A 26,691-nucleotide genomic window follows, 5' to 3' on the forward strand; every position below is an offset into this window, starting at 1 on the left:
GTGTGCAGTGCATCCACAGAAAATCAAGAGTAAAAACAACAAGAAATAGCTTACAGACGTATTGTCCCTACTATTTTCAATTTTTATTTTTAATCCCTAAAAACTTCTTTTTTTTAATTGCTGATTTTCTACCAACGTAAGTCACTTATAAACGCAATCATTTCATTATGCAAGAGTTTATCCAAATTTCGAATTATTTACGGTCTGGCAATAATTTTTGTGCTCTACCTTTGTGTGTGGGAGGTGCAAAAACAAACCAAATAAAAAAAACATTTCTGAGGGTTTCTGACACCCAACTTAAAAAAAAAAGAAGTGATTTACATTTTGTGTTAAAATATAACATGCCAATTTCCCTCCCCCCACCAAAAAAAAAATCAAATTTGTCGCAGAGCATCTAGAGTATATCTTTAAAACCAACTTTCAAGTTTTAAGTTGATTCGATGGTATTAGAAAAGCAGTAAAAATTGCAAATAATCGAAAGTTAGAATAATAGCACCAGACACGCCAAAGCTGTATTGGGTCTGCCCCACAAATTGAAAAACAATATTAATAATAAAAATGAATACCTCAAATTGGCATCCGTTGACGCGGAATTCCTCTGGTTGTCAAGCACTGAGGCCATGCTGCAGATTGCAGACAGTACATTACACAGCGTCTCTACCAAGCCATTGGCAAGCATCACATTAGCTACGCTCTCAACACCTTCAAACAACTGGACACAGAAAAACAAAACTAAAACTAGGTGTTTGTGGACAAGACATGGCTGTTTTGGTAATTTGTTGTATTTTTATGTCATGTTATAGACTAATAGGCCAGAGATGTGCAGTAGAAAGTTGCAGAGTGATCAAGGCCAATGGTTCCGTAGATATAGGCTTTATATAAATGCACATTTAAAATGACATCATATTTCATGTGATTACATCATCGTGACGTCACTTTAATTTCCATCTACAATGTACATATCAACTTTCAACCCGATCGGACACGTAATTCTGTAGATATAAGCCTTCAAAATATGCAATTTTAATATGACGTCACATGTCATGTGATGACGTCACATGTCATGTGATGACGTCATCGTGATGTCACTTCAATTTTCATCTATAACACATCCCGGTCTAAGTACAAAATGTACCAATTTTCAACCCAATCCGACCTGTCGTTCTGTAGACATAAGCCTTCAAAATATGCACTTTTAATATGACGTCACATGTCATGTGATGACGCCATCGTGACGTCACCTCAATTTTCATCTATAACACATCCCGGTCTAGATTCATACTAACTTTCAACCCAATTGGCCTCGTAGTTCTGTAGATATAGGCCTTCAAAATGTGCACATTAAATGTGACGTCACAGGTCACGTGATGATGTCATGATGACGTCAATGTTCAGCACACATCTTCAGATGCTGGTCTAAGTGTGTGCTGAGTATAAAGGCAATTGGATTGATTAATTTAGTGCCCAAAGTGCCTTCCACTATAGAATGTGTACAAATGCTATGGACGGGAGCCTGAAAAAAAAGGAAAAAAAAAAAAGAAAACAATTTTGATAAACACAAAGGCTGTTTCGGCAGGTTGCTGAAACAGCCAAAATGATTACACTTAAACCAGAATTTTAGTCTTTTCATAAACAAGTCAATCACAAGTCATCTAATCTGAATCTAAGTCATTTCACGAATACTAGGGCAGTGGCATGACTGGGGGAGACATGTAGACAATGGAGGGGGAGACACGTATTGCCCCATTTAGAAAAGATATAAATTAAATATTATTGTTAAAAATGCCCCCTCCAGAAAAAGCAGCACCCCCATGTGTCCCCCTGCCCATTGGGCCCTTGTTACGCCACTTGTTTCAAGTAAATAAACTGACCAAGTTTCCACAGACCTGATTGGCTATGCATATCCCATCATGGCAAAGGTTGAAGTCATGCACCGAGTTCTCAAGGAGTGACATTAACAGTACTGATGACATATGCTGGAAGCGGTCCGACTCCTGAAGTAACATCAACTCCACGCTAAGCAAAAAAACAATACAACTAATAATAATAATAGTAGTGTGGATTTATAACGTACAAGAATCTACCATTATTGGTGCTCCAGGTGCTACATCATTATCACCCTGCTCATTGAGCAATGAAACATTCCAAAGACAATCTCGGCTCCCTGGGGAGTATACAGCTCGATGCTGTCATTTCGGCACAAAGCAGCTAAAATCAATCACAATAACCATCTCTGCCCTCACAGGTACCCATTTACTCCTGGGTGGAGAGAAGCAATGAGTGACAAAGTGCCTTGCCCAAGGGCACACCCAACATATCCCCAGGCTGGACTCGAACCCGCGACCTGCAGAATTACCCACAGACCACGAATGCAATGCTCCGGATCACAAGGCCACCGCACTCCACACAAAACAAGTTGATGGTGTTAAATATTTCCCAATATTTGTGGTCTACCCAAGAGTAGAGTAGACCTAACCTTATTTCATACGTGTGCTTGAGAACAAGCATTGCCATCATAGATTCTGACAATAAACTGGTTGCTTAAGGATCTGACGATTCTGCTATTGTCTGATAGGTCTCGTTTTCGATATTGCAAACACAAAGAACAATGTGCCAGTTTTTGCGTTTTTGTGGATAATTACACAATGTGGCCCCACATCAGAGATACTTAAGGACAATGGCGCGCTGGCCAGTCTCAGACTGTATATCCCAATGCATAATACTGACTCAAGAAAGGCAAATACAGGCATTTAAAAAAACAGACAAGCCAAATGAATACTTGTTCATGTTGCCTGTTGTGTAGGCTACTAGATTGTCCACTCAGGAACAAGTTTTGTTAAACACGTCCCCTTCCCAGCAAATCTTTGGGCCAAAAATTTCAAGCTTTGACCTGTCTTGATTAAAACACTGATGAATTCATACCAGAGAAGTTTTAGAAAACTTTGTCCGCACTAGCCCCATTTGTTACAAGATTCTGAACAAATTCCATGGAATCCTCCTGCAATGAAGTTATCAGTTTCTAAACAATGCTGCGAACTTCATCTCAGGACAATATTCAAATCAATTTGACATTCTATCTTCACACTGACATCCTCAGTCAGTTGTTCAGAATCCTACAACTAATACCGGATACAATGGGCCTACTGTGGATAAAATGTTCTATGCTTTATCTCCGATGACATACTTACCCCTGGTTCATGTTGACAGGCTTGCCCACCGTGATGGTCAGGCATGCTTCCATCAGCTCACGGGTGGCCGGGTACTGATGTAGCTGGTTGGCCAGGAGATGAAAACTCCTCCTCTTCAGGAAGGTCTCAATCTGAGCCAAGTTGGCACGATGGAAGAACATGTCCAACAACTGGGAAAATAACAACAACAAAAACAGGAGGTATAAATACAAGGGGTGAAGTCGGGGATTTATTGGTGTTGAACTCATGTCCATCACAAGTCCTCAACAGCACCCGATTTCACAAAGCGCTGCGACGTGTCACAACACGAGTTGCAACACCTAACATGTTGCAACTTGCAATGCATCATACGATCCATTTTACAAAACGTACAATGTGTTGAATGTGTTGTATACATTGACGACGGCTTAAAACACGTCACAAGTTATGACATGTCTTGTGGTCATCGCAAAATAAGAAGCGTCCTTTTCTTAGCCAGTTTTGCTTTTATTCCCAAAAAGCCTCTTCAACAGCACTGTGCTTAGTTAAGGGAAAACTTAATATTACAAACAGCTCGTTTTCTCTTTTGTGCATGCTCGATTGTATCATGTCCAAAAAAAACAAGACGGCGGCAAGTTTCCCCAGAAAAAAGCCACCGTTGATGTCGTACTTGTTCACTTAAAACTTGCACATTTTAAGGTACTTTTAAATATTGTGATACATTTATAACAATCGTAAGAGCCCACTGAACATGATTTTTAAGCTGAAAAGTGCTCTTAGAACTTGTTGACGCTTTGTTGACGCTTGATAGCACAACCCTGCATTGGCACAGTCAGCCAGACCAGTTACTATAGAGGTCAGCGAATGCAACCTAGTATCACACGAAACAGACAGCTCGAAAAAACCTACCTGGATGACTCGGGTTCGGATCAGCGGCGAGTCGTGATGGGCCAGCACAATGAGCGTCTCCGGTTTGATCACGATGCCCAAAACCTTGGACAGACTGGAGTCTGGAAGCACTACCAAAGCCTCAGAGAGGAGATTCAGAAGACCGGAACCCAGACCACTCATGTCTGACCCCCTGTCTTCATCCCAGTCACTGGCGCCCGGGGAACCGAAGGGACCCTGTTTTGATTTGGCTGAATTATCGGCATTGTCCCTGTCGGGATCGGTGGCCGCCCGCTGATGATTGTGATTCATTTCTACAAATCCAAGACAAAAACTGGGTTTTCATTTACGATAGATGCACAATAGAAGAGCAGCACTGCAAAACATTTAACACAACACTGCGTGACTTGCATATTGGATGAAGAGATAGAGAACAATATTTTGCTCAATTTCCCTCACGCCTCACTGCACGATGGTCAATTGATCACAACAATTTGGACACTGTGACCAGAATCCTGGCCTCAATCAATTTCAGTGCTGTGTTACGCAAGCTGTGCAAAATCCTTCATGTTGTGAAAAAAAGGCTGACGTGGTTCGGGATTCGAATAAGTTGCGCTTGAGGATTAAACTGATGTCTTGCCATGATGACTGATAGCCAGGCAAATGATTCCAATCCCAACCGCAACCCTTTTCACAACATGAAGGATTTTTAACAGCTTACATAACACAGCACTGAAATTGATTAAGGCAAGGAACTTGCAATGTTCAAAATGTAATTGTGATCAATTGTCCACTGTGCAGTGAGGTGTGATGAAAATTAAATAACACTCATAGGGATTTAGGCCAAGGATAAGGAGTATCTGCACAACTAAACATTTTCATATTTATTTTGTGGTTTTGTAGTTATTTCAAAAATATTTTGACGGACACTTTTTTTTATGACATACTGTAGCGAAAGCTTTTGTTTGAACTAAGTACAAAGAAAGGTTTTAAATTTCCAATTCCTGTTTTGTGAATAAAATTGACCGTGTGTTCATCCCATAGCAAGACATAATGGCAAAAAGTTCATACATACCAGCAAGATCCTGGGAAGATATGTAGAATCTGGGAGCTTCGGAAGGAATCTCGGACTGCGTGGAAACGTTACTTGTACTCGACGTGTGTCGCAGCAATTTCTGCTTGTATTTCTGCTGGGCGACTGAAAGACAAAGGGGACATATTTATTCCAAAAACTGTATCGGCAATAACTTTCTATCCGCTCCATGCAGAAGCAAAAGAGGGCGATCTTTGACCATTTTTCAAAGCCCTGTTGATTGGGGGCAAGTTCGCGCAAGGACTATAGTTAACCATTGGTCGACTAACGCTTGCCCGAACTCTGTCTAGTCGACGATGGTTAACTACGCTAGTCGACTATTTGGAACCAACCTACTGGGGTTGGTTGCTTCGCTGGTAACCATAGCCGCGCGCGTTCATAACGTACAGCAGGGAGCCAGGATCCAGACGTTTTGCAATGACATTTTGACCAGCGTTCGACTAGAGACGTTCGCACTTTGCTATTAGTGCGCAGGCGTAAGGTACGTCACAAATCAACCACTAGTCGACTAATGGTCCTTGCCCGAACTTGGCCTGGGATGCAATGCGTGTGCTTACTGGTTCGAACACCTATGGTGCAAAATAAGCCAGACTAATTTTATTCTGAATGTGCACAAAGCAACAGTTTCTTCACGAGAGCGTCAGGCGTCATCAGCAGTGCGTTCAGATGTCTCTCCCAGTGGTCTCCCCCAACTCTCCCTGTCTTACTGCTGAAGGGTACCGAGTGCACAGAGCCGTACGGCTTACACTTTTCTGTGTGCTTCACATTGTTACAGTGTGGTGCCATGGCCCTTAGTTTCTTATATTTGCAAATCGAAAGGACCCATGACTTGAATTTTTCTTGGGAACAAAACTGTGAAACTTTATTCTCCTCTTAATTGTATCAAACCTATTTGACATCCCTTTTTGGTTAAAATATTGAAAAGTGCACTTTAAACATTTCAAAATTTTCCATGAATTTGCTGAGAAGCGTGGCAGGCAAACAAGTTTTTATTCAAAGCAAAGTCTTGAAATAAAGATTTTGTGTCTTGAAGCCTTATATCGCATTCTCTTAGGCCAAAAAAAAAAATATGTCGGTCTCTGGTCAGCGCGCGCATCGATTTTAATCATGCGCTTCGATCTTTTTTTTCCCCAAAATGTTCCGCGGTAGCTCCAACAGCGCCCTCTATTTCCGCACCTCCTCAATTTTTTTTACCAAAGAGCACCAAGGAATGGGAAATTGCACCAAGGCAAATGATCGAAAGCACCAAGGCAAATTATGGAGGACACCAATGTACACGAGGACACCAAAAAAGCAAAATAGTACCCACCTTGTCTTCAATCCAAGCTTGAAGAAAAAAAAAAAAGCAAAAAAAAAAAAAAAAAAGCCGCGTGGCCGTGTCAATTCCGGAACTTTGGTCTGACCAGAGACCGAATATTTATTTTTTTTGGCCTTATTGTGATAACCATTCTTGTATCATAACAATCGCTACTTTCTACATTGACCAATCAACTTACAGGAATGCTGAGAGAAGTAGAAGCTGGACTGAGCGTGGCAGACAAACGTGTTGACGGCCGGATGGACGGCGAGAAGGAAGTCACAGACCTCAGCAAGGAGGTTGATGTCTGGTGGCTGACCCATCAGGCCTTTGATAATAGACACTATGGAGAGGCAGGTATCCGGAGCCAGGTTAGGCAGGTCCTCATGGTGGCGCTCCTGGAGATGAAATTGGGGGAATTAACCAATCAGGAGATGCAATGACAGTCACATGGCAGTCTTTACACCAATCAGAATAATCCCAGTTTTGTTTAACCTGTGAAGTCACTTCTTTTTATAAGCCAAGAATAAAAATATACAAGTAAGATTTGAGGCTTTGCATGGTGGAGATACTACTGAATGAAAGGTTCGAGGAAACACCATGTGCGAATAATTTCTCAAACTAAGAGAATGGTTCTAAAAAGAACCAGAGGTATGAACTCGACGTTCCGGTCAGTATGCTCTGACCGTCTTCAGAAAATGTACACAAGTTTTCCTGAATTCCAATTGGTACGGGAAATCTTTCTTCAACTGATGTTCTATGAGCCATTTTTTTTGCAATCTGGAAGTTCTGAGCAGAGAAATTTGCCAAGAGTATGTAACCCATTTTTTCAAGAACAGGCTACCAGTCATGCAATGTAAGGTTAATTGCTTGTGGCTGGTTCCAATGTGCTTAGCGATATATTTTCTGTTAAGTAGCTCCATAAGTTGAGCTTGGATCTACTTTGTCAGAAATTTATCAGCCTACTGGTGGATAAAGTAGGAGGCATTGTTTGCTTTGGGTAAACTCTTTAAAAAAAATAGTACTTTTACTTCAATCTTAGGCCGTGTCCGAAACGGGCTTCCAGAGCTATGGCTACGTCTATTGTCAGCGCGTCCCCACGTATTTTCAATGGGCGCAGACCTAGACCTAGCTCTAGACAACTGATTCGGATGCAGCCTAACAACCAAAGACATTGTAAAATGCAATTTTTGAATATCAGTAAACTTGAGGGCCCACGTAATTGGATTTTTTTTTTTTAATGCAATCCTTGAAATAAACCTTTGTGCTCCTTTTAACTTTATTTGTAATCTTCATAATGCCATTTTATGGGGCGTTTTGGTGCCTTTTTGGTATTATGCTAATGACAATTTCCATATTCATGAGCAAAAACTGTGATGTCATTCAAGGCAGAAACTTCAGTTTCACATCCGATTCAGCGTAAAAAGTCACCAGAATTTTAGGGATTTGCCGTGGTAATTATGTTGTTTTCAGTGTTTCATTGCTGTTTCAGTATACGACACTAAAACAGTGAGAAAAGTATATGTACAAATGTTTTCAATTTGCAGAATTTTCAGGGTTAACAATTCGAAGAGAAAAACCCTAATCTAAAGAGTGTGTTTCTAAAGTGACATCACAGCAACAGCGCCCTCAGCTGTCCGGAAAATTGTGAAACATTGGACCATGATGTCTCATGTACAATATTTCTCCCACTCACCTTGCAAATCATGAGCAGACGTCGCACACAGTGGATGCTAAGCAGCTGGGTGACATTGAAGGCCTGGTAGGGGTGGTCTGAATGAATCAACGTCTCCATCACACGGAACAGCATGGGCAGGACTCCCGACTCGGCCTTCTCCCACACACGCCAGTCCAGGAGGAGCTGGGACACCAGACCCGTGTCCTGGATGATGGCCTGTGAGTCGCGGTGCAGCCGGTACTCGTTGGCGTGGGAGCAGCGGTAGAGGATAGGCTTGTTGAGGCAAGCATCCAGCATGACCTGCCAAAAAATAACAAAAGTAATGTGGTGTAATTTTACAAGTACTGAATACTTACTCATCTGTATGAGAGCTTACAAAAAACTCATCTGTGTGAGAGATTACAAAAAAAATCTTCGCGTTTGCTGGAGTGGGAGTCAAACCAACAACCACCGAGTTACTAATGCCATATTCACTTAAGCACCGAGCATGCTGGGGTTGGCTGGCCAGTTCAGATCCAATGTAGCAGCGGCTACTGCATCATATTGCTGATGTACCCTAATATGACGCGGGCTCTAATGTGGCGCACTCTGATTTTTCACCTCTAGCGCCTTGCTAGAGCAAAAGTTTTACCTGAAATTTCCCAGTAAATCAAATTTCATCAAGCTCTACAAATTCCCGTTCATAAATCGTGAGTTCATCTACCTGTTACAAAGTTAGCAGAGAAATCTATTCTGGCGATGACATGACATACCTTCAACATCTCAAATCCCACAATGCACTTGGGGGTGACGAGCACCTTAGCTATCATGGAGGCGGCCATCATATCGTTGAACACGGCCGCCAGGGCGTGACTACAAGCCCGGAGCTTCATGATCACCTTGAGAGCCTTAGCCTGGACGGTCTTGCAGCTTGACTTCTCAACAATCTAAGAAAGAAAACAGAAGGAAGATAGTCAATGCTCTGTGGCTTCTCTATGCCTTTTTTTTGTTAGGGCCCCCCCCCCAAAAAAAAAACTGTTTTCACTGCTTTTTAAAAAATACATCGCAACTCTTGATACATATTTGACAAGTTTAGCTCGATAGATTTTCAACAATGAAAAAAATATTTCCAATGGGAAAAAATTATTAATTGAGTTACTATTTAAAAAAAAAGGGACCTTTTTTATTTTGTCCAAAACGTCTTATGCTTGACTTCTGCAATAAGAACAAAGGCTGAAACTTGCATCCGTGAAAGAGGCAACCAAGTACAGGACAGAGCAGAGCAGTAAAAAAAATGTAGGGTTTTTTTTTGGGGGGGGGGAGGGCACCTTGTACATAGGATGTGTTCCAGTAGCCTGTCATGACTACATGTAGTTCTCCTAAACCAAACTGTAAAGCATTCTACGCGTCTTGGCTGTCTCAACACATTCATTCACTGTTACAGTTTCAGTAACCAGCGTTGTGGGATAGTTATCAAGGTTTTTCCCTGACACTGCCTCTCTCTGAAACTCCCTTCCCAAATCTTGTTTCCCTTCTGATAACAATATTCTAGGATTCAAAAGAAATATGTACAGATATTCTTTTGGTTCTTTTCCTGTTCTATTTACTTTATAGTCCACACCTTGAGTGGCTCCTGGCCTTGTGCTTGGGCAATGCCCGTTAAACGTAAGGGGTTCTTTGATGGGAAAAGAAAGCAATACAATAAGCCAGTTCAGTATTTCAACTACGCATGCGCATAATGATATGGGTTGCAGGTCATTCGGGATAATCGAAGGCGTAAGAACGCCAGGCGCGCAACTGGGAATTAAAAAAAAAAACGAGGGAACTCCAAATAGCACAAGACTTTGTACAGTATTTTTTAATTTGTAATGACATTCATGAGAGGGAAAAGACGAGGAAATCAGTGGATCCGAGGATAAGTTGGATGCATGGAACGCGCGCAGAGACAGGCACAAGACGCTCTCGCGCTTATTACAACCAGAATGGGCGTCCGCGTAACATCGCGTATCATCACGTCAGCGATTTTATCCCGAATGACCTTTGACCTGGCTTATTGACAACATATTGAAAAATATTGCGAATTGATGACAACAATGAAATGTAAACATTTTGATCTCGACTAAGGTTCAACAGATCATGTCAGGGGTACATACAAACATGAGAGTCTGTGACTAGACTAGTCTGTGTTTGGTACCAAGACGTTCACATACGAAAGCTAGTGAGACGTACATGCTCTACTGATACAACGTGAAATATAACAAAGGTCCGATTCCAAATTTCCTCCACACCTTTGCAAAGAGGAAGACAAAGACGCCGATTCCGCCACTCTCTTTGATGGCCCGCTGCAGACCGAGGTGGGAGTCGGGGACAAGGGTGCAGAGCAAGGCAGCACCCACCGTGGTTGGGCACTGCAGGAGAGGGTTGGGGTAACTCCTTGAGGAGCCGCTGAGAACTCGGCCCAAGGCGGTGCCGGGTTGGGTGACTGGCTCGTAATGGCTAAAGACGTCCTTGCTGCTTGGCGAGTAGGATATCACCAGAGACTCCTGAAATATGGAAACATTACTTCAATTAACCCACATGTTTACGTTACATACCAAGTGTGGACATTCCCTTGATTTCGTGTAGTTAAGAAAAACCAGTGAAAAAAAAAATTGTTTTTCTCAAACGGTGAAAACTCTTTCAACCCAATTTTTTTCTATGATCCCCTTTAGTGTTTCTCTTCATTTTGCCACAGATAAACCTAACCCCAAAATGCCTCTAAACCAGTTTCCAGAAATGGGGAAACACTGTGTGGACTTGCCAAAGTCCACACAACGTCTCCTCTACCTGGTTTATGTGGACCTCTTTTGTTCGGAAGTCCACACAGTGAATTTAACGCCTACCCACTCTGGCTGACAAATTCAGCAATGCCATCACAGCTTTCAAAATCAATCAAGTGACTATTCTTTTCACAGTTTAGAATTCCCTTATCAATTTGATATAGGAATGCTTTGACTGGAGGTGATTGATATTCCACCTGTACCAACCAGTTACCTCTTTTGTCTGTTGATGGAATTTGACTAGTCACAGTGTTTACACGAATGTGATCTGACTTTTTTTTTTACTAGTCTGTTCACAAATACACGGAAGGGCAAGTTGAAATATTTTTTGACTGTCTCAAAGAATAGGACGGTTTTAATGAACAGTTCTGTCAAGCATCACTACCCTTTATGTTTTGACCAATTACAGCTGTGACTGGGCAAACAAATGTCAAAAGAAAGCCTGACATGCATGCTATGTTATTAATTGTACCTTTGGGAGACTGGCAATATTAAAGAGACATTTTGATGTCTTCCTAAGGTCACAAGTACCCTTTAAAGAGGAGTTTGGGATAGGTCACAAGTACCCTTTAAAGAGGAGTTTGGGATTGGTTTGTAGGAAAGTTAGATAGTGGGAGGAGTCATTTAGAAGTAGGGAAAGTTGGGTAGGGTCTGCTCATGGGTCAAAAGTTAAAGGCCGACAAACGTTTGTGCACAAGTCTCTGGCCATGTCGCCCAAGTGTATCGAATGCATGTAAAGGCGTTTTTGGCACCCCAGGGCCACAGTGGTGAGAGGCAAGCGCTTTACGCACTAGCCACCCATGCCACACCTGATGTATTAAATATTGTGCCATCGTTTGCATGCAAGAGAAATCTTTTCTTATTTTGGGGTGCCTTCTGAAGGGGTTCACTGAGCACTTCATAATAAAATTGGTAAATCGCAGGAAAACAAACATTTCATAACTCCAAATATTACCTGCATTGCTCTGACAAGGAAAGAAAAGTAAAAAAAAAAAAAAAAATCAAAGTGCCCAACATAGGGGGGATAACTGGTGGACATCAATATACACTCACCCTTGCAGGCCTTAGCTCCACCTCCCGGTCCCCAGACATGATCTCGGCACTGAGCGCCGATTGGAGAATGTCCTGCGTGATGTGTTGGCTGTACAGCTGACTCTGTCTGCTGCCCTCACAGGCGCTGATGGTCAGGCAGTCCGGGCCCATGCTGTACAGATGGAACGCTATTTCCTGGTTCAGAACACGAGCATCTGTTTAAAAAAGGAGATAAAATAAAATCACTTTGGAATAAGCATCCTTTCAAGTGATGAACTAAGGCATTCGGAACATGCCTTCCTAGATTAACAGCTAAAAACCAACATAGTTTCTGACAAGTTTAAAAAGGTGACATAGTTTCACTATTTAGTATTCTCCGTGCAAAAATTGGTATTGGATGGAGGACAAATAAGCATAGCGTCAAAAACACATAATTACATCTTACGCCAATTCTATGACGCTAATTCTGGATAAGCAAAAACTACCAAAGCTACAAGACTAAAACAAACTATCAGGAATAAACATTTAAACAATGGTACTCCAGGGCAAGAAATGCATGTAGGGCCGAGTCAAATTTAATATATATTTATTTATTCATGTATGAAATATTCAAAAATAAATACCAGGAAAAATATTTTTGCATCAACATATCATATCAATAAAAAGAAAACAAATGAAGATGTAAATAGCAACAAAATACAATCATAATACCTTTTAGTAACAGAACTGTACCCATTACAGTTCAACAGCAGGTTTTGTTTAAATCTGTTGGGATAGGTACAGTACCCCTAAACAGATGGTCTTTTACACTGGGGTTGGTATACCTCAAGAAACTAAGTCCAACAGTGTGTGTGTACAATTTCCCATGTGGGTGTTGAAATTTGCCAGAATTGGTATGGGGTCTAGTGAATTAGGCTGGGGAGTTAGGGTTAACAATACCACTAGTAGCAGGCAACGAATTAAAATGCTTTGGAAAATAAGAACAAGAAACAATACTCTTTTGTCTCAACAGTAATCCTTCCTCTTTCTTTATATCTAAATACATATTTTCAAGTATTGAAAAAATGATTATTCAAATAAACTGTCTTTTTGAATTTTCAGAATAGCCTTGGCCAATAGAAGAGATTCCGTAGAAAAAAAACCCCAGACATTTTAATCAGTTTACTACAGACCTTTATCATGCTGCCACCATTTCAGTCATGTTCCCTGTATCCAATAACAGTACTGAATGATAATGTTTCTGTGCAAACAGGAACCAGACTATTTTTCCTTCCAGCCTTGCTTTGGTTACGTTGATTTGAATGGGAACAATGAAGATGGCCACAACATGATAATGGTCTATTGCCGTGTACATCATCTTCCTCTACCGTGAACCCAAATTCAATTCCTCTACTTAACAAGGACGGAAAACTCACCGTTAAACAGCAGCACATTGCCCAACTGCCAGGATCCCTGAGGTAGGTTGGTAACCGTGCCTTCCTGCACACAATGGCCCAGCAGGCAGTAGGGCACCGGTGCCTGGCTAGGCTTGGTACGAGCGGGCCTGGTGTACTCAATCAAGATGTCTCTCTGCAGTTGCCCGTTCACAATGACAGTGATCTGGTACACACAAAGAGAGTAAAAAATAACCAACAGACAGACTGACTTGGCCTCATCCACTGTGCATATTGGAACAACAACATGCACAGGAATTCTGTCAGATATTTGTGAGGTGTTCTAGCAAAATGAGACAGAACTAGGCAGAGGTCAAAATGAGAGTTTGCAGGTTTTAGGAAAGAGAATAAAATTCTCCTTACAATACTATTTGTTGCACGTCAATCAGACATTCCATTGACAAGTTGTGGCTGTTTAAAGTTTGCATTTACCAACACGTCAAATAAGTGGAATAAAAAGAGTTTTAGGGGAAAAGACTTTCATTTGCATGAATACAGAACTCAAAACTTTTAAACACCTTTTTGTCAGTATTTTACTTATTTGACGTGTTGGTAAATGCACTTTTTTTTTTAAACTATGTGCTTAAAACACACACATATCAGTGATAACAAATACCAATAAATCTGAAAATCTGAAAATCAAAAAAAAAAAAACCAATCAACTGTTCTCCACTATCAAACCTATCAAATCACGGTTTATTTGTAAAATACTTGATGGGCTTCTTAAACCAACCAGACTACAGAAAATTCAGTCCAGATTCAGAGCACACATCAAGTCCAGCCCATTGTGTCAGTAAGTGAAAAGCCTCTTCTAGTTTTTAAATCTCTGATATGAGAATGAGTGAATTTGAGACTTCAAGTTACCGTTCCGGTTCGAGTCGAACCCTCGGCCTTTTCTTCGTACCCCACAGTGAGATGCTGCCAAACACTCAGAGAGAGGAGGGAACATGTGGCCTCGTGTAGCACCTCGTGCTCATTCAATGACAAAAAATGAGTTAATCTGTCCAAAAAAGAAGGAAAATACATATTATAACTAAAAAGAAAAATTATTTGTGAGATGAATCACGTACACATAGCACGAGCATTTGCCAATGTTGGTATGCACTGTGCTCCATCATTATTGAGAAAACACAATAATCTGGATCTCGATTTGAATTCAATAGTTGCTGAATCACAACACCATCCCAAAATCAGCATTCGGGACATGTTTACAATTACAAACCGACTGCCAACGGAAATTTCCAAAAATGTTTCACTCGACGCACCTTTGGGAATAACCTTTTGTTGTTTTCTTAAAAAATGACAGCAAGCCAGAAGGAATAATTTCACAGGCAGTTAAGTGTCATTACCAACTTTAAACCAAGTAAGCTTTTTAACAATAATTTGGTCGGTTACTTTTTGGATAGATGCAATGGTTTACTCTACCTTTAATAAAACCTATGATCTGGTTTGAAAGTTTTCTGTAAAAAAAAGCCTAATGGATTCGACCTACAGTCCCTGTACCACGTTCCTGTACCGCCCCAAACTTCCTGGAATATATTCCCTGTTCCGAGCCAAACATATGGTTTATGGATTCTTCGGGGAATAAATACAATGTAATACAATGTAATACAATGTAACACAATGTAACACAATGTAGTACAAGTACTAGAGGGTTTAACTACCTGATGGTCATTTTGCAGGTTCTGGCTTCAACCCAGACCTGTATCATCAGGTCACGGTTGCCGATGGAGAAGAGATGAAGACCAGCCCGTTGCGGAGCTGGTGATCGCGTGGTTGAATCTTTGCGCTGGGTCTTCTTCTTGTCTCCATATAGAATCTCTGTATTCAATCAGATTTTCAAAAAAAAAGTACATTTAATGTGTCATTTCCCTTCTTTGGACAATTATCCTCTTTTCTTGCTAATGTTTTTCAAGGCTTTCCATGGTTTAAATTACAAGTTTTTAGAAACTGTTTCACTCTCAATCTCACCGACATTTGGATAGTCTTTCCGTATTGGGATTGCCTTTCAGTACCCTGTTGACTATAACAAATCCCCAAAACAGCAAAGTATGCAGGTTTCTGAGTCCAACAGCTGCACACAAAGGATCATGGTATCCACTGTTGGAATGTGTCAGCTTTTAGCATGGAAAAGGTAAAAACAGGAATGTTGTCCTGAGAGGCACAATACATATGAACTCAGTTAGTGTGCTGACCATCAACGGGCGAATACCTTGGCTTAAAGGGAATATACATCATTTGCTTTTGCTGTAATTTTCAGAAATGGATGGAATTGGGGGGTTGGAAATATAAAGCAAACATAGTTACACTGACTTTTTGGAGGTTTTGGGTTCGAGAATGCTATAAAAACCAAGAAAAACTATCATTTTCCTGTAGTCTGGTTCCCTGACTCCATATAAGAAGAAACAGAGCAGTTTACATACATTGGGGAATTGTAAGGTAAGGGAACCAGTCTAGCTGGCTCGTACCCGTTCATAGGTTTGTATTCGATTGCAAACAAGTGCAATGGTCAATTGGGGCCAGTATTTGAAAAAAGCCAGTTGTTTCCAACGCTGATCGGCCGATCAGCGTTGGAAATTGATACAAAAATACCACTTTTCTTGAAAATGACAGTATACCAGGTGCCATAATTTTACAGGATGCTTTAGACTGTCATTTACCAACATCCTATTAAGGTATTTCGCAAAAACTTGGTAGTTTTATTTTTCGATGTTTGCAAATGTTGTATATTCCCTTTAAGAGAAGAGAAGCCTTGCATGTAAGAGAGAATGGTCTAGTGCAGATCAGCTTGTAACATGAAATTGTACACAGAATGGCTGCATTGGTATTCAGATATTGATTTTCTGCGAATATTATCAAACCAAAACTCCTCCAGTGTTTTCAATTTATGATGCTCAATGAACAAAAAGCGAATCAAAAAGACGAAAGAGAGAGAGAGAGAAATGATACTGTGCTGGTGTCAATCTATTCTGACGTTTACCTTGGTCAAAAAGCTCCTCTTCCGTCAGCTTGACCACAGCCTGTCGATGGACGCTCTTCCTTCTTCTGAACCCGGGAACGGCATGCAGTCGACTCAGTAGCCTCAGCTCGTCCACTTTCAGCCACGTGGCAACAAAGAATCCCTTCCCCGTCGGGGGCCAGGGCAGGTTGCTGTGGACTGGCAGCTGTACGGGAGCAATGTTCCAGGGGGACTTGCTGGCCCCAAGGCGGATTTGGACGGGTTTTGTGGTAGTTTCCTCCTCCGTCGCCGCTGCCGTGGGGTCTGGCTGTCCGGCCTTGGCATCAGTGATGGTAGAGGCGCTGCTGGAGCAAGACCCACTGCCCGAGAGGGTCTGTGAGATGGGCTTGACGATGGGGAAGCTGAGAACGTGGGAAGGCAGAGAGGGCGTGTTGTCTACGATGGTCAGCAGTGTCGACAGCAGATCCTCATCCTCCCGGGATAAATCAAAGAGCTGTAGGAACTCCCGCAGTTCAGACGTCACTAGATTGTGCTGCACGAGAACAGCGAACAGTTCCAGAAGTAGCACTCTCTCAGCTGTTAAGAACAAATACAAAACACAATATGAACACAGAACTTTGCATGAGATTAAAGTATTGGTTGTATGATGTTACTTTCAATCAAACAAACGCAACTTAAACCCAAAATCCAAGGCATTTCGCAAAGAAGCTTCCTGAATCTTCCAAAATGCTTCAGTGTGCAAACAAAACAGTCATGCTGTGCTCACCTTATAAGCACAAGCCAAAATTCTATGCTAACTAATGAAGTAGAGTAATTGTTAGTGAAGTAGCTTCTGCTATAGTAAGCAATGTTTTTATTTTTGCAAATATGGTAAGCAGGATCTGGAAATGGGCCTAGTTCTTATGAGGAATCCACACAGCTACCTCACAATTCATCCGTTTTCAATCCCATTTTGTGTTCATTGCACTGTTTGGCCTTTAGTTTATACAGGGCGAGTCAAAAAAAGTAAACTCAAATAGCAGGACTATTTTCTTCAAAAATGTTTGCAAAAATGTAGCACTTTCAAAATCTAGGATATGAAAGCCAGATTAATAAACTTTCATGTAGTACAAGAATCATTCAAATCACTCATGTACTTTTCGAGTTACGGAATTTTAAACACAACGTTTTAAACTTCTGTCCACGGATCACAAAACGAAAACAATTCACACACATCCCTATGTGAATTGTTTTCGTTTTGCTGAAAGAACTTAAACACCGTGGTTGTATTTAAAATTCCGTAACTTGAAAACTACATGAGTGATTTGAATGATTCTTGTACTGAAAGAAAGCATCTTATTTGGGCTTTGATATCCTAGATTTTGATAGTGCTACATGTATATATACAGAACTTCATTAAAAAATTGGTCCTGCCATTTGGGTTTCCTTATTTTTACTCACCCTGTAATGCGCCTGAAAATGCAACAGACAAAAGAACAGACGAAGAACATGTTTACAGAAGGGTGGCTTTCAAAAACTGCCAGGATACTGACCAGGCGACACCGTCCTGCGGTAATTCTGCAAGGCAACCTCGGGCAGGCCACACTGGTACAGGCTGTCCTGACTAGCCTGGCTGCTGCGGGCGATGGCCATGACCTGCTTGATGCTGTAGCATGCCACTTCGGCCGGGAACTCCCCGCTGTTGCTGCCGGTGCCTTCCAGTAGTTGCAGCAGGAGCAGGCAGACCTGTGGGTGCAGCAGGGTGTGCTGGCTCATGGTCTGCTCGGCATGGTCTAGGTCCACCTCCCCTTGGCCGTCGCCTGCAATGAGTGGTCGTTTCTAGTCAGGACCTTCTCACTTTAGTTTTTTGTTAATTTTTAATATTAGGTTTGCCCTTCACTGACGTATTAACATTGTAAAGTCAGTGTGTAACCACGAGTGAACGTGAGAAAAATCACTTTGGTGGGACTTGAATCCATGACCTCCTGCTTTCTAGTGCAGACGTCACACCACTCGACCACCGAGCTTTCCAGGATCGGTTGGCTGGTTCGAATCTGATGTAGCAGCGGGTACCACAATCAAACTATTTAGAAGATGGAATTTGCGTCGGGGTGATGTAAATTCAATGTTAGGTTTTGCCCTTCACCGACGTATAAATTCCATCTTCTGAATAGCGTTTTTTATTGTTAAATTATATGTCATTTACTGTAATTCACTTGCCAAGTTTGTGGCGTCGCAAATGATACATCATTTATGTAACTCTGCTGCTATTGACACATTATTTGCATCAGGGACACATAACATGTACAGTGCGTAGTGTAGTTTGCCAGGTGTGTTGGGCATGACCCGAAACAGAAAAGCTCAGAGGGGTTTGTTTCTTGTTTTACCCTCTAGAACAAGTATCCAACAAATGTCAGCTGAAAACTTTTTGTCTGCTGAACAACTGAATTTGTCTTGGGCTGCCTAGTAATGATCTTGTTAATTTTGTTACAGGACTCATAGATTTACACAAACATCCTCATCAAAATGACCTCACACTACCTGAATGAGCGCCTTCCTTTTCCCTCTCGCTGTCAGCTTCGTAGCCTTCCTCGGTGCTCAAAGGGTCGCTGATCTCACTCTGGCTGTCGCTGGACACAGCCTCCTGTAACTCCTCCAGATTCCAGTGCAGCATTTCATCAACGTTATTGCCCATCTGAAAGAAAACATGATCAATATCTCAATTTAGTTCAATCTTTAAATGATAACTCAAATCTGCAGCATAACACGAGACCAGTGGGAATACTGAGACATGTTCACACAAAGTGATGGTGGCAGAAGTGGGATGAGCTGCAGTACAGCACAATAACTCAAAACTAACACACTCAAGGCTTGGATAGTTCGTAGGATATTTAGAGTTAAATATCTTGCCAATTTTGCACTGACAGAATTTCATAAGCACTGTCAACCAAATGTTGTACGAGGGCTTGCAAAAACTCATACAGATAGCAATTTTCTAGAGTTTTACATTTTTTCCCCCAAATTTTCTGACACTTCCAGAGAAGAGTCAATGGCAATTCAAATTCATTTACAAATAATGAGCCAAATTCTAACTTCAGGCATTTCAATTGTTTTGTCAATAGTTTTCTCAGTTGCAATCCAAATCCTATCAATTGGTAAATTAATCCTAACCCCTTAGGCCCTTTTGGCTGGGAACCATCCTCAAATCCTGCAAAATCCTCCAATTGCCACTGTGTGAAAGTTGATTTCAGTCTCAATCCTCCAAAATCATCTGTTATTTCTTGAATTTGCTCATGGTGGGGGGGGGGGGGGTTTGACCATTGCCTCAATCCTTCAAAATCCTGAAACACTTGCTGTTAATGGGTAGCAGTGCCGGTGACATTCAAAAGCAGTGCGGATGATATGGAACATAATGCAGGGCTCAATTATACACGACTGAACATGAACAATGCTGGGTACAGCCTATGAACTTGACACAATGCATCCTCCAAAATCAATCAACACCTTTTTGCCATTCAGCCTCAATCCTCCAAAACCACCAGGAGGATTTTGGAGGATTGAGGAGGGTTAGGGTTAATGATGCCTTATCGGAAAACATTCAGGCAAACATTCACAGAAACAAATCTTACTCATAACAGATGGACTCTACTGTTATAACTTACACAGTCCTTGGAAGTACTGCTGTAGCCATGGCACCCTGGATGGACATATACCTGCATCTGGGCAACCCTCAGGAGCATCTCAGCGACAGGCCTTCCCAACGAAGACTGAAGAATCCCAGACTGTTTCAGGATCCCCTTGCAGTTCTCAAGGAACTTGGGCATGTTTTCACTCTGAAAAATGAAGGATGTTCATTGTTTTGGGTAATAGAATTCCCAAGGCCACCAGCTCCACACTAATATATTATCTTCACTGAGCAAACAAAATACAAATTGGACCTGACATTTCAAGCGGCCATGGAGATGACAAAACTTAGCTCACCTCCTCATTTCCTTGTAGTGTCAGACAGATCCTCAGCAGTGATCCAGTGATGTCCAATATGACCCGAAATAAGCTCATTGGAACTGGCTTATACTCTGACGCAGTACGCAGTCTTGCCGCATCGTCACTGAATGGAGACCAGGTAACTGGGAGCCCTTCACACATCTTCCAGGTCCTCGCCAGACCCACCAGGGCTTCTGACAAGAGTGACCTTGCCAAGACATCCCCCTCTCTCTGGATAAACTGCAACTTGAAACTGGCACTTTGCAGCAGCAAGTTCCCGCCAACCCGCCAGACATCGGCAGCCTTGGCCAGGGTTTCTTCACACATCTTACTCAACTGATCAGGCTTGAACAACATCTCCTCAAAGCTGTCGTAGATCTCTTTACTGGCCTCCTCCTCAGTGATGGTATTTAAACTTTCGGCAAAGGCCGCCTTACCTTCTTCAATAAGGGTTACATTGTGTGCACTTCGGTACACTCGTTCGATAGGATCTTCAATAACCTCGCAGGACAACAGCCAGTCCTCATCTGGCTCAGTCCCTTCTCCCGAATTGCTGATAATGTTTGTCTCCTCTGTTGGCTTATAAGGAAGTACACTACAGACAATATTTACAAAGTCTTGGACAACATTGCAAGTTTCCCCACTTTCACTTAGTGTCTCTGTGGTTAGGGCACTGTCCCTGGTGCCGGCTCGACTACGGTTTGTGAGGAAGGCACCTTGGCTTTCCTCAGACAAGACGAGAACCTCAAACACTCTAAGGACATGCAAGCGGGTGGCACGTAAGTCTAAGAGTTGCACCAGTTGGGTCAGTCCTCCTTCGAGCAGGAACTCTATCTGTGCGGAGAGTGTATTCAAGAGATGTGGCAGGGCGCAGAAGATGTGCTCAAGTACAGACGGAGCTGAGAAACACGGAAGAGTTTGAGGTCCATCTATTGTATCAGCACTGCTGTGTCGGAAGCACGATAGGATGACACTGAAGTACAATTCCTCCTTGACCACCATGTTACTATGCCTGACGAGGTGAAGAAGATGGCCTGAAATCTGCCGGCTAAGGCCTTCATCTTGACTCATAAGTAACGGTGTGTATAGTTCCAGTACTTTCCACCTTGTAGTCCGCACATCGTCATCATGCTGGCTCCCGTCACTGCAAATGGCACTATCGCTGGACATGTAATGGTCAGTGATCTTTGCCTCCTTTGCCATTGCAGGAGGGGATCTCATGTCCTGGTTGGAACATTCCTCACAGATGCCCTGTATGACTCCTTCCGATCGCTCACCTCCTCCGAGTTGCTCAAGGATCAGCTTACTCAGCACACTAAGGAGGTAGCTCCTCATGGCAACAGGCTGTTCCTGGAGGCTCCTCAAAAAGACAGAAACAACAACATGGGGTGGAAGACAGCAGCAGATTCCGCCTTGCTCAAGCGCAAACAGGATCCGCACTGTTGTTCCCCTGTAGTGCACCTTCTCCAGGAGTCCCAACAGCATCTCCACGATAATGGCAATGCAGCACTTGGAACCTCGGGCTCTCAACAAGGTTTTATCGGTGCTCTCCTTTGGAAAGGTTTTAGGCTGAGGATGTGGTGGCACCTTATCATCCTCATGAGCACTGTACGAGATTCCAAACATGCTGTGGTGGTGGTGGGTGTAGTGCGTGTAGTCACAAGTGTTATGGGTTCGTTTCAGACACTGGAACTTGTGGAGATACTCTAACTTTGCTCTCTTGGTGGCTATGAGGAGTTTGGACAGACTACACAAGAGACTGATCATGCAGTCCTTAAGTATCTGCGACTCCTTGGCCTCCTCTCCAAAATGTCTTATCCTCTCATCCACGAAGGCAAGGAGGGACTCAGTGACAGTATAGCCAGCGTTTGTGGCAAACTCATTCAAGAGGGCCATGGCGTGGGTGACCACAATTTGATTGTCACAGCAGCTATGCATGACACCGATGAGCAATATCACAACACCGTAGAGTATCTCACTAACATAGTGCAAATTATTAAGAGTCAACTCTGACCACGAGTCCTGCTGTAACGACTGAGGTCCATTCCGAAGCTTGCTCCCACTACTATCAGTTTGTGCTTTACCCTTGCCGACAACATCAACATTTGGTGTTTCAGAGGAAGATGAGCTTTCACAATCAGCTTGCAAATCTGTGACCTCTGATGACTTTTCCGTCCTTCGCCCGACGCTCTTGACTAATTGCAGAAGTGTGAAGAGTATACCGCTGGACGCCAGCTTGGGTGCCTCATAATGCTGTGTGCAGCTGAACATGCAGAGGCTAACCACAATGCGCAGCACCAGTCTCTGCAGCGTGCATATCAGATCCTCTGACCACCTTTTGCTTTCCTGCTCTGAAACACTCAGCTCTTTCGCTTTGGATACTGAAGCATGGGCATTCATGACTGTCAGAAGGTGCGTGAGCTTTGGGGCCAGAAAGAGAGCCAGGGTATTCCTCTTGCTGGAGTGCATGACCTCGCTGGTGCAGAGGCGTTCCAAGAGGGACAGCAACACGAGGCAAAGGTCAAAGGCATCGGTGTCCACACTGCTTACGCTGCTCTGATGGTTCTCAATATTAAGCTTCCAGTCCACTATGCGAACCTCGCCCAAAAGAGCCGCCTTGGGTAATGGAGCCTGCCTGGAGTAAACATACTTCTGCACGGAATCGCTGCCAGATTTCCTCGATGTTTTTCTATCAGAAGTCCTGGTCCTGCTATCCGAGTCGGAGGAATCTGTGTTGTCTCTGCTGCTCCTTCTCCAGGAGTGAGGGCTGCCCTGGTAGGACTGCAGCCTGATCGGGGAAGGCGGGTTGGAGACGGAATGGCCCCTGAATGTAGACCGGCGCGTATTGGCAAATCCGATGGACATGAGGCTCTTTTTGGAAAAGTGCCTTTTCAGGATGCAGGCTTCCAGTCTTGGAATGTTGATACTTCGATCTGGAAAGGCCAACAGAAATAAAATTGTAAATATCCCATTGATATTTATGTCATTACCTGTTTTATCTTTCTACTTAATTATGACTTGGAAAACAGTACAAAATGTTCATGCATATACATAAAAAACCTTCCTAGATTGGAGCCCTGACCTGACCCCATATCAAGTACATGCACATGTATATGAGGACGGGCAGCATCCTCAGTGTTTCTGAAATCTTATTGGTTGCTACCGTTTTTTTCCTTTTCCATATTCTGATAAGCCTCCACTTACTTCCCTAGCACGCGTACAAGTCGCACAAAACGCAGTGCCCTCTAAATCAAGTGTTTGGATATTTAAATGAAGTTGGCCAACATGTCACAGGTCAGTAGGCCAAGAACGGCATGGAAAACGGATTTTGAAACTGGGTTCAGAATACATCTACATGTAAATGTACCCGAACAAAAGGTGTGTACTATTGTCTAAGGTTGCACATCCAACATTGCCGATTGCTTTGAAAAATCAATTCAGTTTTTCCTGGTTACCAACCAAATTAATACCACTTTTAAAGCTTCCCCCGTACTATTTTCCTTTTATAAATGCCTTTTCTACATTACTATTACTATATAAGTTTTTCACTTTTGAATGAGACCTCACCCGAAACAAATTGGCCCACATTTAGTTATTGAATTATTAATTTACAAATTTCGCATTACTTGTGGCCTGACAATAATTCCATTCTTGCGGGATACGCTGGTTCCCGCTCCACAATCAGTATCGATAATGTACAGACTGGGAGCCAGTCAGCTTGCAAAATGGATCTGCTTGTGCCCAAATTAAACTTGTGTTGCAGATATCCACGAAAGAAAAATAAAAGGGGTTTTTTTTGGTTGTAATAAAACATACCAGTTGAAAATTTGTTAACAAAAAAAATAAGTGCATTCGTTAAAGAGCCCAGGGTAAGCAACTTTTAACTTGTTTCATTTATTCTGCTTTGTCAGAGTGTTTTGGTTAAAAACATTTTCTGCTAAGGACTTCCATGAATTTCAGGTTAGTCATTCTCATTAAACCTAGAGTGTGGCCTTGAGCTTAGGGTCCGTGACTCATGATCAAAGGGTCCAGGGTTCGAATCCGGCTGCTAGCCAGATATTTTGTGTCCTTGGGCAAGTCACTTCACCCAACTTGCTTCTCTTCACCCAGGAAGTATAATAAATGGGCACCAGCATCAGCTGGGGAGTAACCTGCAATGGACTAGCATCCCATCCAGGGGGAGTAGGCCTACACGATGTAGAAATATTCTCAGTCGTATCATGCTACTGAAACCAGAGATAAACGCCGGCCTGATGGGCCACATTGCCTCGTGACAGATTTTACTTTACTACTTTATTAAACCCAGACTGGCAATCTGTAAAATATGTTAAAAGAATGCCTGTTAACCTGTTAACCCCAAACACTCCAAGTCACAAACTGTAGATTTGTTAGAGTCTTGTTAATGGCATAAATTAACTTTTACAAACCCCCCCCCCTTTACATATATTCATTGGATTGAACTGTAAGCTGCTACTATTAATCCTCAAAAACGTGTAAATATTTTTCATTCATAATCAATGCAACATCTAGCAAATGACCTCTAATTTATTGACAAGAGTCAGCGAAAGATACAAACTCCAAGGATGGCACAGGATGTTCCCGGTGGCTCTGTGTACTCAAGATTGAAACATTGATAACTCTCAAAATGAAGTGCGTCCTTCAAAACTGATTATAATTTTCAGCCACAAATTGTATCAATATGAACTGGAAACCGGCCAGGGGACTTTGACATTGACTGTTGACTCTGAACTTTAGCACACTGAACTTTCTGCCCCTGTAAACATACACATGTACATGTACATATATGAGTAACTACATGTAAAATTGCAAGTGAGTAACTAGTGGTACATGTACATGCAAATGAGTAACTGGTTGTACATATTTGTACATGCAAGTGAGTAACTGGTTGTACATACATGTACATGCAAGTGAGTAACTGGTTGTACATACATGTACATGCAAGTGAGTAACTGGTTGTACATACATGTACATGTATGCAAGTGAGTAACTGGTTGTACATGTTTGCGTGTGCATGCAAGTGAGTAACTGGTTGTGCATGTATGCAAGTGAGTAACTGGTTGTGCATGTATGCAAGTGAGTAACTGGTTGTGCATGTGAGTAACTGGTTGTATGATGTACAATGTGAGAAATTGATCTTGTGTATACATTGTATTATATTTTATTTTTCTTGATAGGATAGGAATCTGGATAGGATTATTATCATTATTTCATTTTTGACAATATTATGGAAAGCCTATTTCCTGTTCCAACTGAAAACATTGATAATAACAGCCGCCATGCAAGATGAACAGGGGAATCAGATTAACAGAGGCGACTTTAATCAAAACTCCCACTATCAACAAAAAAAATGCTTGGTTTACTTTCATTTTTATGTATTGAACAGTTTGTGCCCGCCCAAAAATAAAAGAAGAAAAGAGCACAATGAACACAATTTGTTAATTGATTTTTTCTTGTTATGATTTCAGGGATGATTGCTAATACTGAAACGGAAAGTTTTACATACAAAACATCTCTGACACGTATTTTGTTCTGTTTTTTTGAGGGGGAGATTTGGGCCAAAAAGATGTACATGCTATGAACACGAACACTGTCATGTCAGGCAGAAGTTCTGCATATTTTATACAAGATGTTATCCAACATTTTGCCTTTGCATCATTTTGCATGCAATATGCGGGGAAACAGGAACTAAAGTGGTACCTTTTTTACTGTCGCAAAGTGGCAAATTCAGCGCCTCCTCAATGAACTGGACTAAGAGACACACAAAGTCAGGACTGAAGTCAAGTGCCTGCATCAAAGGAAAAACGTTAGATATATGAAAGATGTAAATGCATGAATGCTTTACCCAAATTGGTTATCTCACAGTTAGTTCTAGAACCGGAACCTTGATTTAAAAAAAAAAAGGTTTTATGCAGTTTGCCAACTTTTTTGCAAATTTGTGACATAAATGCCAGTGATCCCCACTGTAAATTTGCACACACACAATTTAATACTGGTAAGGATTTAAAATGATGACAAGTGATTTGATTCTGGATTTTAAAGGTAGAGTAGATCATTTGTGCATTTGTTTTCGTTTGAAGCAACAAAAGTGCTCAAAATCTAAAGACGCGTGTTTAACAACTAACCCGATGAAGCGTAGCTCTGTGAATACTGTATATTTTGAGAAAACAATATTAGTTGACGAGTCATGTTTGGAATTGCGCCTGAAATCAGCGTCCGGGACACGTTCTCTTTCAGCCGATTGCAGCTACGCAATGTTGAGCACTGAACCAACGAATTAAAGCAACCGCACGCGCATGTGTCGTGTCAACGCTTGCACGCACCCATTCACGGATTCGCCAAGCTACAAACCAACTACACACGGA

The 26,691-nt window shown here is 42.0% G+C and overlaps 1 protein-coding gene across 2 annotated transcripts in view; it reads right to left on the minus strand.

Moving 5' to 3' along the window:
* Positions 1-26,691, minus strand: part of LOC119741916 (lysosomal-trafficking regulator-like) — a 79,121-nt gene that overhangs the window by 32,641 nt on the left and 19,789 nt on the right. For both annotated transcript variants that reach the window (XM_038217864.1, XM_038217863.1), the window contains exons 5-23: positions 26,027-26,114; positions 20,306-23,241; positions 19,987-20,157; positions 18,866-19,019; positions 17,878-18,144; positions 16,367-16,921; positions 15,051-15,207; positions 14,251-14,386; positions 13,369-13,552; positions 11,975-12,168; positions 10,391-10,645; positions 8,876-9,049; positions 8,142-8,423; positions 6,645-6,843; positions 5,131-5,253; positions 4,077-4,369; positions 3,189-3,358; positions 1,887-2,016; positions 567-712 (exon numbers count right to left, since the gene is read on the minus strand). In XM_038217864.1, coding sequence (XP_038073792.1) covers positions 567-712; positions 1,887-2,016; positions 3,189-3,358; positions 4,077-4,369; positions 5,131-5,253; positions 6,645-6,843; positions 8,142-8,423; positions 8,876-9,049; positions 10,391-10,645; positions 11,975-12,168; positions 13,369-13,552; positions 14,251-14,386; positions 15,051-15,207; positions 16,367-16,921; positions 17,878-18,144; positions 18,866-19,019; positions 19,987-20,157; positions 20,306-23,241; positions 26,027-26,114 — 6,614 coding nt within the window. The remainder of the gene's footprint in view (positions 1-566; positions 713-1,886; positions 2,017-3,188; positions 3,359-4,076; positions 4,370-5,130; positions 5,254-6,644; positions 6,844-8,141; positions 8,424-8,875; positions 9,050-10,390; positions 10,646-11,974; positions 12,169-13,368; positions 13,553-14,250; positions 14,387-15,050; positions 15,208-16,366; positions 16,922-17,877; positions 18,145-18,865; positions 19,020-19,986; positions 20,158-20,305; positions 23,242-26,026; positions 26,115-26,691) is intronic.

Source organism: Patiria miniata, unplaced genomic scaffold, assembly GCF_015706575.1.
Source record: "Patiria miniata isolate m_02_andy unplaced genomic scaffold, ASM1570657v1 HiC_scaffold_5, whole genome shotgun sequence".
Classification (NCBI taxonomy): Eukaryota; Metazoa; Echinodermata; class Asteroidea; order Valvatida; family Asterinidae; genus Patiria; species Patiria miniata.